The sequence below is a fragment of the Carica papaya genome, chromosome 8 (assembly GCF_054855325.1).
Source record: "Carica papaya isolate Zhongbai chromosome 8, ASM5485532v1, whole genome shotgun sequence".
Lineage (NCBI taxonomy): Eukaryota > Viridiplantae > Streptophyta > Magnoliopsida > Brassicales > Caricaceae > Carica > Carica papaya.
This window is the reverse complement of record NC_142316.1, coordinates 3,333,747-3,350,021: the sequence shown is the minus strand read 5'-3', so window position 1 is coordinate 3,350,021 and position 16,275 is coordinate 3,333,747. Positions and strand designations below refer to the sequence as shown.

At 34.5% G+C, this 16,275-nt stretch overlaps 3 protein-coding genes across 3 annotated transcripts; 1 reads left to right on the top strand and 2 right to left on the bottom strand.

Annotated features, from left to right (window-relative positions):
• The first annotated feature begins 731 nt into the window (after positions 1-731).
• On the top strand, positions 732-4,735 carry LOC110822653 (O-fucosyltransferase 20-like). The gene is made up of 6 exons (XM_022052822.2): positions 732-1,725; positions 2,078-2,246; positions 2,946-3,035; positions 3,154-3,437; positions 3,532-3,790; positions 4,019-4,735. The coding sequence occupies exons 1-6, from the start codon at positions 1,013-1,015 to the stop codon at positions 4,250-4,252; spliced, it is 1,749 nt and encodes a 582-aa protein (XP_021908514.1). The 5' UTR covers positions 732-1,012; the 3' UTR covers positions 4,253-4,735.
• Positions 4,736-5,106: 371 nt separating this feature from the next.
• Positions 5,107-10,405, bottom strand: LOC110822645 (lipoxygenase 2, chloroplastic-like). The gene is made up of 9 exons (XM_022052808.2): positions 9,999-10,405; positions 8,577-8,848; positions 8,236-8,473; positions 7,266-7,586; positions 7,056-7,141; positions 6,874-6,984; positions 6,474-6,775; positions 6,105-6,371; positions 5,107-6,013 (listed from the first exon to the last, which is right to left on the bottom strand). The coding sequence occupies exons 1-9, from the start codon at positions 10,357-10,359 to the stop codon at positions 5,254-5,256; spliced, it is 2,718 nt and encodes a 905-aa protein (XP_021908500.1). The 5' UTR covers positions 10,360-10,405; the 3' UTR covers positions 5,107-5,253.
• A 1,140-nt stretch (positions 10,406-11,545) lies between these two features.
• On the bottom strand, positions 11,546-15,807 carry LOC110822659 (linoleate 13S-lipoxygenase 2-1, chloroplastic-like). The gene is made up of 9 exons (XM_022052833.2): positions 15,369-15,807; positions 14,620-14,888; positions 14,299-14,533; positions 13,849-14,172; positions 13,657-13,742; positions 13,432-13,542; positions 13,001-13,302; positions 12,544-12,810; positions 11,546-12,393 (listed from the first exon to the last, which is right to left on the bottom strand). The coding sequence occupies exons 1-9, from the start codon at positions 15,766-15,768 to the stop codon at positions 11,634-11,636; spliced, it is 2,754 nt and encodes a 917-aa protein (XP_021908525.1). The 5' UTR covers positions 15,769-15,807; the 3' UTR covers positions 11,546-11,633.
• Positions 15,808-16,275: the final 468 nt, after the last annotated feature.

Genomic DNA, 16,275 nt, shown 5'->3' with positions numbered 1-16,275 from the left:
GAAATATAGGAAGGAGCATCAGGTGGCAGATGTTGAGACGTCACTATCTGCCACGTGGCATATATGCCAGCGTGTATGCCAGCTGGCGTCTAGCTTGGTTGATGGAGATTACCTATTGGCTATTTTTGCTAAAAGAATATATAATAAATTTTTTAAAATAAAAATAATAAAATGTTTTTATGGGAAATTGATGGGTATTGGACAAGCAGGTCACAGCCTGTCATCATACTTGGACCTAAAAAAATGTTCTTTTATTGGAACAGCTGGCCTTTACATTACACGACACACACACACACACATATATATATATATGTATATGTATATATACCTAACCTATACATATGTATTCCAAAAACCCCAATAATTATTTTTCACACTTGAAATTTACCCTTTTTTTAATTTTACACATTTACCCTTCAATAATATTTATATAATTTTTCTTTTAAATAAAAATATATGTAAGAATCATGAACTACCCTTTTTTCCATTGAATTTGATCTCTTCAAATTAGTAATAAGATAATATAAATATAAAAGTCATCATGTTGACTTTTTTTTTTGTTATCACTACATTATTAATATTAATTAATTTTACCATATTGAATTTTAATATTAATATGGTTTAGAAGGGTTTACCTTGATTTTTTATTTTTTATTTTTGTTTTTTGAAAAGACAAGTAATAAAAATTGAATTTTGAGAGTTATAAATCCCACTTAAAAAAATGAAAGGAAAGCAAATTAGCTTCTTTGAATTCAAGCCCCACGGAACTGTCCAAAGATCAAACCTTTCTCTCTCAAGAACGCGTACAGAAGTGATCAGACTTTGTATTCCCGCCGTCTGTTCCTTCTTTTCTCCTTCCACAAATTACACGTTTTATTCTTTCTAATTCTTCTCTGGAGTTTCTTCAATCAACCAAAAACTTACATAAACCAGAAAGTTTCTTTCTTTAAGCAAAAGGAGTAGTTTTTCTTTTTCATTTCTTTTTTTTTTTTGCTCGGTTTTTCTTTCTTTAATGGCGAAATTAAAGAAGAAGATTTCTTATATTTCAGTTCCATCTCAGATAATCAACTCTCTATCTTCATCTTCACTTCAATCTCTTCTTCTCTCACCAAAGAAAGCTTCAAAGAATTCAAGATGGTTTCCTTTTGGGTCTAACTTGTCATACAGAAGCCCAAGGTTTTGGTTCTTGCTTCTCTTTCTATTTGGTCTGCTTGGTATGCTAAAGTTGGGGTTCAATGTTGATCCTTTGATCCCTTTTTCTCCTTACCCATGTGCTATAACTCAACCACAGGACTCAATCTCTAATGGCTACGGACAAACCCATCTAGGTTCTGCTATCACTACTGGAACCAATGTTGATAAATATGAGATTTTGAATGCTAATGGTGAATCTCCGGCGTTAACACCCACCCAGTATTCAAAACAAGATGTGGGTTTTCAAAAACAAGGGTTGGTCTCCAAAGGGTACGAGTCAAATGAGGAAAGTGAGTTTTGGAAACAACCAGATGGGTTAGGTTACAGACCTTGCTTGGGGTTTAGTGGGGAGTACAAGAGACAGAGTGCTGAAATTGTCAAAGACAGGAGAAAGTATCTGCTTGTGGTGGTTTCTGGCGGAATGAATCAGCAGAGGAATCAGATTGTTGATGCTGTGGTGATTGCTAGGATTCTTGGTGCTACTCTTGTCGTCCCTATCTTGCAAGTCAATGTCATCTGGGGTGATGAGAGGTAAATACTCATAACTTGTATATTAATAAGTTGACGAGCTTGAGCTCTGTGCGCTTCAAATTGGATTTCTGAATGGTATAAACTTAGTATATTAATAAGTTCTCTTCCCCAAAAGGTGGTAGATTTTGTGCCGTTTTGATTTTCCCTTGGTACAATGAATCTAGCATTTACTATTTTACCAAAAGGAGAACTTTGCGAGCTGGGTTGAATTTAGTGGCTGTGCCCATTTTATAGAATGGTCCAAACCAGCTAAATTTGTGTCCTATTGTGTCAGTGTCTTTTTCTTTATCTATATTGATAAGTGCATAGGAGATTGAATTTTTTTTCATGTTTTCTATTTTGATTGTTGCAGTGAATTTTCTGATATATTTGATTTGGAGCACTTCAAAAGGGTACTGGCTGATGATGTGCGCATAGTTTCATCACTGCCTTCCACCCATATAATGACAAGGCCAGTAGAAGAAAAGAGGACTCCTCTTCATGTCTCTCCTCAGTGGATTCGATCGCGCTATCTTAAGCGGGTATGAATTTTTTTTTTCTTTTTTCTGGTTATTCTTTGAAAATTTGCTTTCTGTTACGAATTTGCTATTAAAAGGCTTTGCTTTGTTGCTTGTCGGGAAAATTTTTAGATCCCAAGGCAGTTTATCGTTTGTTATCAATCTATTGATTGCTACTTTTTTTTTGATGTCATGTATGCCTTTTTATTTGCACTAGTTCTTGGAGCTGTTTAATTTATATGCTGCAAGTTGAGGAGCCTTCTAACTAACTCGTGCTTTAAGTGTGCTTGGCAATTTTTTACTTGGATGGTTGGTATTTCACTCCCTTCATACAAGGTTATGAGTTCGAATTAGACTGTGCATTGATATATGTTTTTGTTCGGAGATTGTTTTATAATTAGTGTATATTTGTCATCTAATTAATAAAATTTATGAATTCCCACTTAAAAAGTATGTTGTGGAAAGCTTCAAAACTCTCGTACATAAACAATAAAACTGGTTTAATTAGTGGATTTATCTTTTTCTTTCTGTGGAAATCTGGAGTTTTATGATTCATTTAACATGATGCAGGTGTTATGAACCAGCTGTCGATATGCTTGTTTTCTCTTGACTGCTTGTTTTATTAGTAAAGTTCTTATACCTTCTGGTATGATGATAGCAAAAAGTCAAGGTTCGGGTGCCAATTTGCACTATTCATCAAGATTTTATTTATTCTTTTTGCAGATCAATAGGGAAGGTGTTTTGCTTTTACGTGGCCTAGATTCCAGACTTTCTAAGGATTTGCCTTCTGATCTCCAGAAGCTTCGCTGCAAGGTATTCCCCCAGAAAAGATTCAATTTGTTCTTACATGAATGGTTAGAATTCCTCTTCTTTTTTTTTCATGGATGGCATATGAATCTGATACATATTATATGTTCTTTGTTTAACTCAGGTGGCATTTCATGCACTGAGGTTTGCTCCACCAATTCTGGAACTTGGAAACAAGCTTGCAGAGAGGATGAGGAGCAAGGGACCTTACCTTGCCCTTCATCTTCGAATGGAGAAAGATGTGTGGGTGAGAACCGGTTGTCTTCCTGGTTTGAGCCGAGAATATGATGAGATAGTGAACAATGAAAGGAAACTGCGGCCAGAGCTTTTAACTGCTAGATCAAACATGACTTACCATGAGCGTAAATTAGCTGGTCTCTGTCCCTTGAATGCCATGGAAGTCGTCAGGTAGAATATGTTCCATGCTATTTTAGCTGTATTTATCTTAATTGAGGTTTTGAAATTTCTCTGGCTTATTTTTTGGTTTCGTCCTGTGATTTAGGTTGCTGAAAGCTCTTGGAGCTCCGAAAGATGCAAGGATCTACTGGGCCGGAGGGCAGCCATTGGGTGGGAAAGAAGCCTTACTACCGCTAACTAGTGAATTCCCCCATTTCTATAATAAGCAAGATCTTGCATTGCCTGGTGAACTAGAACCATTTGCAAACAAAGCCTCTCTCATGGCTGCCATTGATTATATAGTGTCCGAGAAGAGTGATGTCTTCATGCCATCTCATGGAGGAAACATGGGCCACGCAATGCAGGTATATATGGCGACATGATGTTTGACCATGCGAAAAAAAGAATCATATATTTATTTTCTCTTAGTTGCTGACATAGTAAAAAAGGAAAACTAAAAAAATTTTAGTGGTAATTAGGTTCTTTTAGTTAGGGTAGTTACAACAGGTTAATACACAAATTATAATTGCTTTTGTAAAAAAAAGAACTCTCTTTATCTATTAGAATAACAGGTTTTCTTATTATGGATACAGGGAGACAGAGCGTATGCAGGGCACAAGAAGTATATTACTCCAAACAAAAGGCATATGCTTCCTTATTTCCTCAATTTCTCTCTGCCTGAAGTGGAGTTCAACAGGATCATAAAGGAGTTGCACAGTGAATCCATGGGGCAGCCAGAAGTAAGGACTAGTAAAGTCGGCAGAGATGTTACAAAGTACCCGATTCCTGAGTGTATGTGCAACGATTCACGTGGAAATTCCTTGTGATTGGACAGTGAAGTTCATGCTGAAGGATAATCATGCTGCAAAAATATCACCAAGATATTTTCTTGCATTGGTTTGACAAGTGCCTTGAATTTGAGCCCTTCTGACTGAGAAAACTTTGATGGTAACAATCTGTGCAGGGCAATGATGGTTCGATTGAGCATCTTTGGAGTTGCATTTGTGGCTAACGCACTTATTTCATCAGTATACTCCAATTTACTACTGCATATACGTACCTAGTTGCATGTATGTATCTATATAATATTGGGACAAGATAATTGCCCTTCTGTAATTAGAATACTTAAATACCTTAGCATTCTTTTATTCTTTATACAAACGCAGAGTCTCCTCCTTTCCTTATCCACCAACCCATAGCTTTTTGTTCTGAGAATCGATTTGTAACCTGGGTTTTATTCTTTGTGTTACATGTACGACAAGATTATACTTGTATACTTATATGATAAAGCATTTTGATTTTTGATTTTAGCACTTGAGATTGGGTTGCGGGTATATTTCTAAAGCTGTTAGGACTTGAGATCAATATCTGACCTGACATGTTTGAGTGAGCATGTTGAATTGGATTTAGGACCATATAAGTAGTTTTTGTATTGTTATCCAATATGTTTCTGATATAGCAAATGCCGGCAACAGCAGAAGCAACTATTCTCTAGTCGACTTCAAAACTTGACCTAAAGATGGTAGGTTGTTTCTTGGTTCTCCAAGAGATTAAAATGAAACCAAGAGAGCCTTCACTCTTTAATACGGAGGAAATAATGAATAGTACCCAGACCATTCATTTCACCCTGCAATTTTCTGCAATAACTTGAGCTTTGGGTGCTTATAGATCACATGATTCGTAAGGAAAGTTCATCCTTTAAAAATAATTGAATAAGATATAACTGAGCATAGCTTACAAGTAAATGAATGAGAAATATGGTCAAATCTCCTAAGATATATAAAAATCTGTTAGCACCCATTTATATATATTTTAAGTAGATTTTATATTAAATGGAGATGCTATTAGGAACTCCTTTTCCAGTAACTCCAGGTGGTGAGAATGGCTTTAAGAGCTCATATGGAACAACTCCAGCTCCACTTCTGTTCTTCAGTTTCAAATTACCATTTCTCTCATCTATAATCTTTTCAAGTTCCTTTAATTTGACATTAAATCTATCAAATGCCTCTTTAATCACAGGGTCCTCTATCCATGAAGCCTCTGGAATCTGTCCGATATACTCCTCATCAGGTGAGTGAGTGGATAAAATTTCCAGAACAGCCATTACTGTTGTTGCTTGTATCTGTGAAGGGAAGCATTTTAACAAGGTAGATTCTGGTTTCTTCAAGAATTCACTGAACTCATCCTTGTCTGGCTCCTCAGTTGGCATGTTGATTCGAGCTATTGTAGGTCGGTTGGGGAAGTAACCACCGAAGGCATATTGACCAAAGTTTACAGCAGCATGAACTGCAGAAGATACCCAGATTATAGTTGTTAAAACCTGGATAAGATCTTCTTGTGTTTTTATAACAGGCCACCATGGTTCGTCCTTCTTATCACCATGTCCTTTTGTTCTGACTTCTGTCCAGAAGCCTTGAAGTTCGGTATCAGACATGATCAGATTGTCATCTGGGTAGTAATGGTTGACATAGTCTGCAATCCATTGCTTAATAGCATCCCAGAGGATTAGACCATCATTAGCAAAAGGGTAATCTTCAATTGTTAGTTTCAGACCATGTTTAGCTGTTGGATCTTCAACTGCCATTCCCCTAAAAACACCAAACTATAGTCAGGTAACTGAACTCGAATAGTAAGAGCTCTTGATCAACGCGTATATATGCACATACACGTATTTAATACCTTCTAATAAGATCCGCAGGGAAGGCTTCCATGTCAAACTGCCATAGTTGATTATACACATCTGAGCTCAGCTCCATTGAATATTTGTTTGTTGAGAAGCTGCTCTCGATGATCCCACCCGCATTGATGAGATTTTGCCTAGCAATAGCGTTAATTGCCAATGTGTATCTAAAGTGAGGATGCAAAAGTCTATAAATCGGATGCATTGCACTTAGTTGCCTATTAGCTGCTATTACATATGGTTCCACAGAAGCATGAGTCCTTAGCCTGCAATTTTGAGTCAAATACCATAAGCCAACATCAATAATCAAACTATTTTCTATCAGCCTAAATTTTTAGTATAATTAGTACAGACTCAAGAATATTTACCAGTGGGAAATGAGTTCATGGTAAGCCGAGTCATGAGCAGCGACATGAGCCTTAGCCAGCATCCATAGCCAGCAACCTACGGCATCGTAGCAGGGTGTGAAAACTTGCTTCCATTGCGGATTGTCACCATCTCGTGGCCGAGTTAGTTCGATAGCGAGAGGCCTGAGGGTCCCATTGTCGTTGAGGAAGAGGAGTGTTCGAGAAGCATACAAGGTGGTACCTTCAATCTTCCTCACCTTGCTCACATAAGGTAATAATAAATCATGGAAATCCAGAATAAAAATCCTTTTCTGCTCCAAAGCCTGCAAATTTTGATTTTTCATTACTAACATTGTTAAATTCTAAAATTTAAACAAACATAAAAACAAGAACTTGATATATGTACTTCTATATGTGATACCTCTTCAAGAGTTATGATGCCTTTGATCTCTTTTTCGATGAGTTCTTTCGTTATCAAAGATTCTAGAGGTCCATAGATCTCGGGATCGAGCTTACTTTTTAATGGCCATTCCTGAAATAAATCATAAATGAAATTAAACTTCATTCTTGATTTAGTACAAATGATTGAAGAACTAATCTTACTCTAACTAGTTGTATGCTATATGGGTTAAGACCGGCAAGTGTTTCTCTAGCGAATTCTTGATCCCGCAACCAGGCAAACTTGTCTCCTGAAATACAAGATTATAGATGAGATGAAACATATATACCAATAATCAATATATATATATATATATATATATATCTATACTAATCAAGGAGCAAATTAAAGAGAATTTGAAAGGATTTACTTACTGTCAATCAATTCTGGAGTATCGAAACGTAAAATATCATCTTGGCTTGTAACAAAGTTGACAACCCTCGTGATGATTGATCGGAAGAGTCCAAGATTTTCGGGTTTGGACAAGTCGATTCCTTCATTGAAGAGTGAGTCAATGGAAGTGAAGGAAGAAAATCCGCTTGTTGGATCTTGAAGTCGACTACCGAGCATTGGAATTAATGTTTGAAGCACAGACTTAATGGAGCTGCCTTGAAAACTCAATTGCTTTTCATCAGAAAATGCCTCATCTCTCGGCACATACGGAGTTCCATTACTTTTTTCTTCTGATAAAGAATCTGCATTAATAAAAAGAATTAATTAAATTTTAATAAAAATTAATACATTCATCAACGAATTAACATATAAATATCAATTATAACAACTAGAGAAAAAACAGACGAGAACTCAGCCCGTGTAAAGGGTAGGACTCCAACTTAAATCATCAACTTATTACAGTCAAGTTCCTGTATAACTATTGATCATATAGTTGATAATTTTGATATTAGTGTTATCTGTGTCTATATATATATTATTTTTTTAGTTACTTTCTTATGACTCTTCTACATATTCAAGTACGTGTATATATATACACGTACATATTTATATATGTCGGAAATAAAACTTGTCTCCTCCAGGAATCATGTGGAAAGATGATTACGATCACATATAGCTACAAGTGTTATGTGATTGACAGTGAAACAAATTCAAATATATATATATATATATATTTAGTATCCTTTTATGTATAATAAAATTAATTATGTACCTGAGCATATTGGGCGCAAAATAATATACTTTTTACTTATTAGGATAATATAAATGATAGAATATCAAATTATTTTCTATTGATTTAAATTTATAAAATAATTTGATTCTAATAATAAATATTTTATAAAAATGAGTAGTAATAATTAAATTTTTTAACAAAATACGATGAATTAATACCCATTTTAGAAACTGGCATTCCCGTCCTGCAACGTCTCGGATATGGATGTTTCGTGCCTCCAAGAACAGGCCTTTTAAGTTCTTTGCTAGTATCTGGATCGCCAAGATCATTATACGTAGCATAATCGTAGATATTTTCAGAATTTTTACGCTCTCCTTCTCCATTTCCTCTTTTGTTTTCAAGATCATCTTTTCTTAATCTTTCCAATCCTTTTGGAGTCTCTTGCGGCAAGTATGACTGTATGTGTGATTAACCATTCGTGTTAGCTGTTCTAATCGGGATCATAAAGTGTACATGTATATATGTATACAAAGAAAGTAACGAGTTGAAAAATTAGGACCTTGTTGGCGAAGAAGACTCTCTTTGTAGGATTATCAAACTTGGATTGAACCCAAGTCTCAATTAGGAAAGTAAGAGTATTAGATAATTCAGTAACGAGTATCAAGTCCTTTACGTACATCTCCTCATGGAGTTCATTTTCAACCAGAACAGCTCCAATTTCTCCAAAAGCTTTTGGCAGGAGGAATTCAAACTCCAATTTTACATAACCATCTTCTTTGCTTGCTCTACCTTTGTAAGCACCCTTGATGCTTTCTTTCTCCAATCCCTTATCTTCATGTCACAAAAAAGAAATAGAATATTATATACATGTATTTCATATAATTTATTATTAGGCAAAACATATACAACAATCATAAAAGAATATTTTAACTATAACATACATGAATGCATCACCTTAAAACATATATATGTATATACATGTGTGTACTGTAACTTGTTAAGTTAATATTAGGACATTCATATTTCTTCAAACTATTCTATATAAAAAAGAAAAAGAGAAATTACTAACTAATTTAGTCTATAAATTATGAATTATATTATAATTTAGTCTCATATTTTTTTAATTACAATTTGATCGTCATGAATTTATAAATTGTAAAACACTATTCTTTAAGATTTTATTTTTATTTGAGTACATTAAAAATATTTCTATTGAGAATTAGATATTGTAAAAGAAATTTAAAAAAAAAATGTATTATAAACCTTTTTTTTTTTCTTGATGTATGTTATTTTAATCTACATGATTTAAATTAAACAAATGAATTATTTTTATTAAGATTAATCTTTAATTGTTATAACTTTTAAATTTTACAAAAATAAAATATACACAAAAGAAAGAATTTTGGTTATTTTCTATAAAAAATTTTTATGATTGTATAAAAATCACAATAAAAATAATTTTGAAAATTTTAAGAATTAAATTGTAAGAAAAAATTATTAAAGATTAATTCTAAAATATCTTACTAAAATGATAATTTCTTATGAAAAAGACCCAAATAATTGATGAACTCTTTTATCTACATATTTCATATATATATATATTAAGAAAAATAATCAACCATTCATTCAAGCAGGAAAGATTAGATCCTCCAAAAACAGGGACCATAAATGGAACTCGATATTTTGTTCAAAGGGAAATGACCCATCAGTAAATAAACTTTTTATCTACATTTATATCTATATACCTGCGTGTCTGGTGTATATATACACACATACACATATATACACTATAAGTAGAACTTGATAGCTGGGCCACCAAGATCTATTATGCTTAATGAGTTTCATAGTAAAGTTAGTTTCCACATTTAGTAATGATTAATTAGTCTTAAGAGCTACAAATTCAAGATTATAATAGTAACCTTAAAATAGTTATATATATATATATATATATATAATACTATAATTCTGTAGCGGTACTTACCATAGTCAAGATCAACGCTAACAAGCTCCAAGATCAACGATTTACCAAGGGCAATAACACTATTGTGGCTTGCTTTTGTCAAATTTAATTTATCGAAGAACCCTTCTTTTCTTTCTTTAACTCGAACAAACATTTGAATTACTTCCATTTCTTGATTAGATTCATCTCTAACCCTTCTCGACACTGCCTTGAGATCCGTAGAAACAGCATGCACGGAGAACTTCACGTTCTTTTTTGGCAAATGGCGGCATGAATACAGCGGGAGGAAGAAATGTCCGCCATTGTTGGAGGAAGGTGAGAGGTTGGGGATTGAGGGTAGGGAGGTTAAGGAGTTCAATCTTTGAAACCGAGAACTTATCATTTTCGTAGCTAGCTAACCTTGATTGTCTTATGAATTGAGACACACACACATATATATATATATATATATAAGATACATACACATTTATACGCATAGACACGTTTTCCACAATAGAAATTACTTGTTGCATTCTTTTCTTTTGCTTAAAATTATTACGTAAGTAATATGAGGAATCTATTTATTTAGGTTGTAATTGAACTTATTGTAAAATACAAAATTGAATTTTCTTCGATTTAGACATTTCATTTCTTTTTTTTTTTTTATTTTCTTTAATTCCCACGTGAGGGATAGAAAATTCTTTTATTAATTTTCTCTAAATATTCTTTAACTCCTCTCAAGTTTTAAGTATGTAAATTGCAAGCAAGGAGTGTATTAATTCTTGAGATAATTGATTTTATCTTTAATTAATTTAATTAAACTTTTGATATAATTAATCACACAATACGATTATTAATAACATATTTTAATTCCTAACATATGTTTTCATTTATATATAAGAACGATATTAAATTATCGTGTTTATGTTTGATTTTATTAATTTTATTTACATGAAATAATGATTAATGGATATAAAATTATATATATATATATATGTTTTTTTTCTTTTTCAATGTGTTGTTTATTTAGTACAAATCTTTATCAACCGCTAGCAGTCTTCCTTGAATTACTTGTGCATGGAAGACTAGTTCAAACAAAGGCTAAAACTTCTCCTTAAGAAGAAAAATTAAAACAGTGGATTCCCATCTTGATTTTACTCTTTCACACGTTGTTCATGTGGATGATGGTTGCTAATTTGATTACTGTCTGCTAAAGTAGAATTTTGATGTACGTACACTGTACACACACACACTTCAATTTTCAGATTTTATAAAAAACACTCTTTTTAAATCGGCGTAAGAAAAACCACCGCAAGATTACCACAAAATAATGCCCCCGGCAAATCCACAAAGATCCCCCCCGCCCAAGTATATTTTGCTTTTAATTTTCTTACGATTTTAAAACCTGTATAATCTGCCGTAAACATTACATTAGCTTATATGATATAATATTATTTATTCAATTCAATTTTCTTCTTTGGATTGGTGATGGAGATTCCTCCTCCTCAATGGCAAAACCTAACCGGGTTGACTTTGTATCCACCCACGGATTCATAAATAAAAATTTGAATGGGTGAAAAGCCGTAATATCTGGTTGAAGATTAATATTATATGGAAATATTGCTTGAAATTTCTTGGTAATTATCTGAATTAAAATGGATTTCTCAGTACATTTTTTTAGATGGAGATGCTGTTAGGGACTCCCGTTCCGGTAACTCCAGGGCCCGAGTATGGCTTCAAGAGCTCGTATGGTACAACTCCAGCACCAGTTCTGTTCTTCAGCTTCAAGTCGACGTTCCTCTCATCTATGATTCCTTCGAGCTCTCTTATTCTCGCGTTATACCTTTCGAATGCCACCTTAATCACTGGAACTTCTTCCCACGAAGGCTCTGGTCTCTCCGCTATATACTCTTCATCGGGTGAATGACCAGACAAAATATCCAAAACGGCCATCACTTTTGTTGCCTGAACCTGTGAAGGGAATGTCCTTAGCAAGACAGTCTCGGGTTTCTTCAAGAATTCCAGGAACTCTTCCTCCGTTGGCTCCTCAGTTGGCATCTTGTGTCTGGTGACTGTTGGCCGGTTCGGGAAGTAGCCACCAAAATGGTACTGACCAAAGTTTACAGCAGCATGGTGACCAGAAGTTACCCAGATTATAGTTGTTAAGATTTGGACAAGATCTTCTTGTGTTTTTAGGTTAGGACACCATGGTTCATCTTTCTTGTCTGCGTGACCCTTGGTTTGAACTTCTGTCCAGAAGCCTTGAAGCTCAGTGTCTGACTCGATCAGAGCTGCATCTGGGTAGTAATGGTTTACATAGTCTGTAACCCATTGCTTGATGGCGTCCCAGAGGACAAGGCCATCAGCGGCAAAAGGGTAATCTTCAATTGTTAGTCTTAGGCCATGTTTTGCTGTTGGATCCTCAACTGCCATTCCCCTAAATGTTTGTTTAGCAAAAAAAAAAGAACTCAAATACATCCCGAATTTCAATGACTTATTTGATTAAATGTCGTGAAACTAGAATTCTCTACTGATCTTGATAGAATGTTTTACCAGTAAGACAAAGTTCAGTAGCTAGGCAACATACCTTTTAATCAAGTCTCCTGGCAGGCTTTCTGTGTCGAATTGCCAGAGCTGATCATAAGCAACAGAACTGATTTCAATGGAATACTTCCCTGGTGCAAAACTGCTCTCGATGATCCCCCCAGCATTGATGAGACTTTGTCGAGCAAGAGCATTTATCTCCATTGTATATCTGAAGTGAGGAAGTAGCAGCCTGTGAATTGGGTGCATAGCACTAAGTTGCCTGTTAGCTGCTATTATGTAAGGCTCCGTGCAACAGTGAGTCCTTAGCCTGCAATTTTTTCCCATGAACAAAACAGTGAATAATTAACCCAACGCTAAATCAGTATTCCATGTATGTAAAAATCACAGAAAACAATTAAAATATCTTTTGCTTGCCCAATTAAGGTCCCAATGATCCAAAAGATTGTCAAACTCTGTAATTATTTATTAGCATGTAACTTCTATTTATGGATGCTTACCAATGGGCGACAAGTTGATGGAAACCGGCGTCATGAGCACAAACATGAGCCTTAGCCAACTTCCATAACCAGCAATCTGTGGAATGATGACTCGGTGTGAACACTTGCTTCCATTGCGGCTTCTCACCATTTTTAGGGCGAGTTAGTTCAATCGCAAGAGGCATCAATGTGCCATCATCAGTGAGGAATAGAAGCGTCCGAGAGCCATACAATGTAGTGCCTTCAATCTCCCTCACTTTGTGCACATAAGGTAAAAAGAAATCATGGTAATCCAAAATAAAGAGTCTTTTCTGCTTCAAGGCCTGTAGATATATTGACATGAGCACTTTTACCTCTAAATATTAAAAATTATTCCCAAGAGATCCCATGAAAGCCAATACCAAACATGAAAAATTACGAAGAGCAAGAAGCCTACATATCTTTTACAGTACCTCTTGGACTGTCATGATTCCTTTAATCTCTTTCTCGACGAGCTCTGTGGTGATCAATGATTCAGGAGGTCCATAAATCTGTGGGTCAAGCTTACTTTTCAGTGGCCACTCCTGGAAAGAGAAAATACACGAAAGCATTTATTATATATACGCCCATGTGATATAACATAACATATATTGCATCTGCAATTTCTTGGTTAATATATGATTGTAAACATATTATACTGCCACAAGTTGGATGCTATATGGGTTAAGTCCAGCAAGCATTTGGCGAGCAAATTCTTCATCCCGGAACCAAGCAAACTTGTCTCCTGCAAAATATTAGATTTCATGTCGATAATCCAGTATTAATCAAATCAGAAAGCCGTAAGTATGGGATAAGGAAGGAAATTAGGGAGAAGGAATGGAGTCACGTACTGTCAACCATTTCTGGGGTCTCAAAGCACAACATTTCATTTTGTTTACTAGCAACAGCCTTGACGAGTCTTGGAATTATTGATTTGACTCCGGAGAAAGCATTTTTAGGCTTAGGCAAGCTGATACCTTCGTTGAACAAAGAGTCGATAGCGGTGAAGTACGGAAATCGAAGGTGTGGATCGACGAGTTCAGACTCAATCTGGGGAATGAGAGCATGAAGCACAGATTTAAGTGTGTTGCCGGAAAATGTCAGCTGTTTAATCTCTGAAAACGCCTCGTCTCTTGGCACATACACGCTGCTGCTTCTTGTCTCTGATAATGGATCTGTAATAACACAAAGTTTAAATTCACTTTCTAACCTAATCCAATATGAAATTAAAAGGAATTACTAGCTCATAATTGATTGTATATTAACACTAATTTCCTCAATAAACACTAATTTCAGGATACCTTCCTTCGTGCGAGGACGTCCTGTTCTGCAACGCCTAGGGTAAGGATTTTGTTTACCTCCAAGAACAGGTCTAGCAAGATCTGGTTGATTCGGCTCACCAAGATCATTATACGTATCATAATCATATATTCTCTCGAATTTCTTACGTTCTCCCTGTCCATTTCCTCTCAAATTCTCAAGCTCTAACTCTCTCAATCTCCTCAACCCTTCTGGTGTCTCTTGCGTTATGTAGGACTGCATATAATAAAAAACATAAAATCAAAACCTCATAAAAAAAAACTTGCTAATATGAAGTTACAGATGCAGAAAAATGAAATTACCTTATTGGTGAAGAAGATTCTTCGATCAGGATTATCAAACTTGGAATGAATCCAAGACTGACAACTAACATGAACAGAGCCGTCCGGTAAGCCGTCGAGCACAATATCTTTCAAGAACATCTCATTGTGGTGCTCATTCTCCACGACCACTGCACCAATAGATCCAAAATCTGCAGGGATACTAAAATCGCATTCATATTTGACTTCATCTCCTTCCTGGCTCGATCTGTGCGCGAACGCCTTTACCTTCTCTTTCTCTAAACCAGTCTCTGCCGGACATGAAAACGGAGTTTCACCGTTTATTGCGTCATTATTCAATTAATATATTTATTATTTTTACATTCAATTAAAATGGAAGTCCATAAATCCATAATTATTGTATCTATACGAAACATCACACGTGCATATATATAAACACATAAATATATGTAGGCATATGTACGCATGTGCATGGTCCATGAGTACGTACATATATATATATATTGCTTTAAAACTCTCTATTTTAAGCAAATTATATTGCTTTAAATAATTTTTTGTCTAATTTATAAATATTTAATTTTAGAGATATAAATTCTCTTAACCATTATCGATTAGAGTTGAATTAATTTTGAATAAATTTTTTACTAACACGAATGTTAGTAAACAAGCCAATTTAATATCTTAACCGGTTAAATGAACAGTTCTCTAGTTTTATATCCTTATAATAAGTGTATATATATATTCACATATATACATATATATGTACATACCAGGATCTAGGTGAGAGCTAACGAGCACTAAGAGCAAGGTTTTGCCGAGCAAATCAGCAATATCATCAAGCGGTCTGGTAACATCTAAGTTGGCGAAGAAGCCACCAATGGTGACTTTTACGGTTACAACACTTTTAACTTTGATATGATCCTGTTTGTATCTAATACTCAGTTCTTGAAAAGGATTTGTCGATCCACGCACGCACAAACTCCTCGCATGGTGCTGGAGCAGTTTCTTGGACTTGCAGAGGGAATAATGGTGGGTGTAAATGGGGCGCAGGAAGTTTCTGTCATGGCTGAGGGCTGAAGGTTTGGAGACATTGGAAGTAGAAGAAGAAAAAGAAGAAGAATATAGAGGAAAAAGGTTTGTGGTATGTAGGGTTTCAATACGTGTGTTCATCTTCTTGTTTTCAGAGCTTACTTTGAATTTTGTGGTGATTCTGCAACTCCTGCAATATATATATAGAACTTTCTATGTATGCGTGAAACACGTTTTCAATATATAAATTGTGATTTTTATAAATTAGATAAATATAAATTTTAGTTTATTTTAATTTTATGAGTGTATAATAATATTTGTCGAAAATATTTTTAATGTTTAATCTCGAGCTTCACTAATGGTGTAGGTTTAAAAGTTATTGAAATCATTAAAAAAATTTATTTCTAAATTTGAATTTAACACAACTCTAATTTAATTAAAGATTAGCATAGTTATATACTCGTATTACCTATTTATAGGATAATTATGTAATAGTTTACAATACTTAAATTAGTTATATATGTGAATATATATATATATTAGTCATTGTGTACTAGCATATAACATATTAAATGATTAGCAGAAATAGTTGGTCATGTTTTTAATTGCTACATGTTAAATATTTATTTATAGTTTATACTATATGGT

Excerpts from the sequence above, each read along its gene's own strand:
- LOC110822653 (XM_022052822.2), top strand. The coding sequence starts at position 1,013 with ATGGCGAAATTAAAGAAGAAGATTTCTTATATTTCAGTTCCATCTCAG. Across the intron at positions 2,247-2,945 it reads GATCGCGCTATCTTAAGCGG|ATCAATAGGGAAGGTGTTTT; the intron begins GTATGAATTTTT and ends TTCTTTTTGCAG. Across the intron at positions 3,438-3,531 it reads AATGCCATGGAAGTCGTCAG|GTTGCTGAAAGCTCTTGGAG; the intron begins GTAGAATATGTT and ends CCTGTGATTTAG.
- LOC110822645 (XM_022052808.2), bottom strand. The coding sequence starts at position 10,359 with ATGATAAGTTCTCGGTTTCAAAGATTGAACTCCTTAACCTCCCTACCC. Across the intron at positions 6,372-6,473 it reads CATGAACTCATTTCCCACTG|GCTAAGGACTCATGCTTCTG; the intron begins GTAAATATTCTT and ends TCAAAATTGCAG. Across the intron at positions 6,014-6,104 it reads CCTGCGGATCTTATTAGAAG|GGGAATGGCAGTTGAAGATC; the intron begins GTATTAAATACG and ends TGGTGTTTTTAG.
- LOC110822659 (XM_022052833.2), bottom strand. The coding sequence starts at position 15,768 with ATGAACACACGTATTGAAACCCTACATACCACAAACCTTTTTCCTCTA. Across the intron at positions 13,303-13,431 it reads GAATCATGACAGTCCAAGAG|GCCTTGAAGCAGAAAAGACT; the intron begins GTACTGTAAAAG and ends ATATATCTACAG. Across the intron at positions 12,811-13,000 it reads CATCAACTTGTCGCCCATTG|GCTAAGGACTCACTGTTGCA; the intron begins GTAAGCATCCAT and ends AAAAAATTGCAG.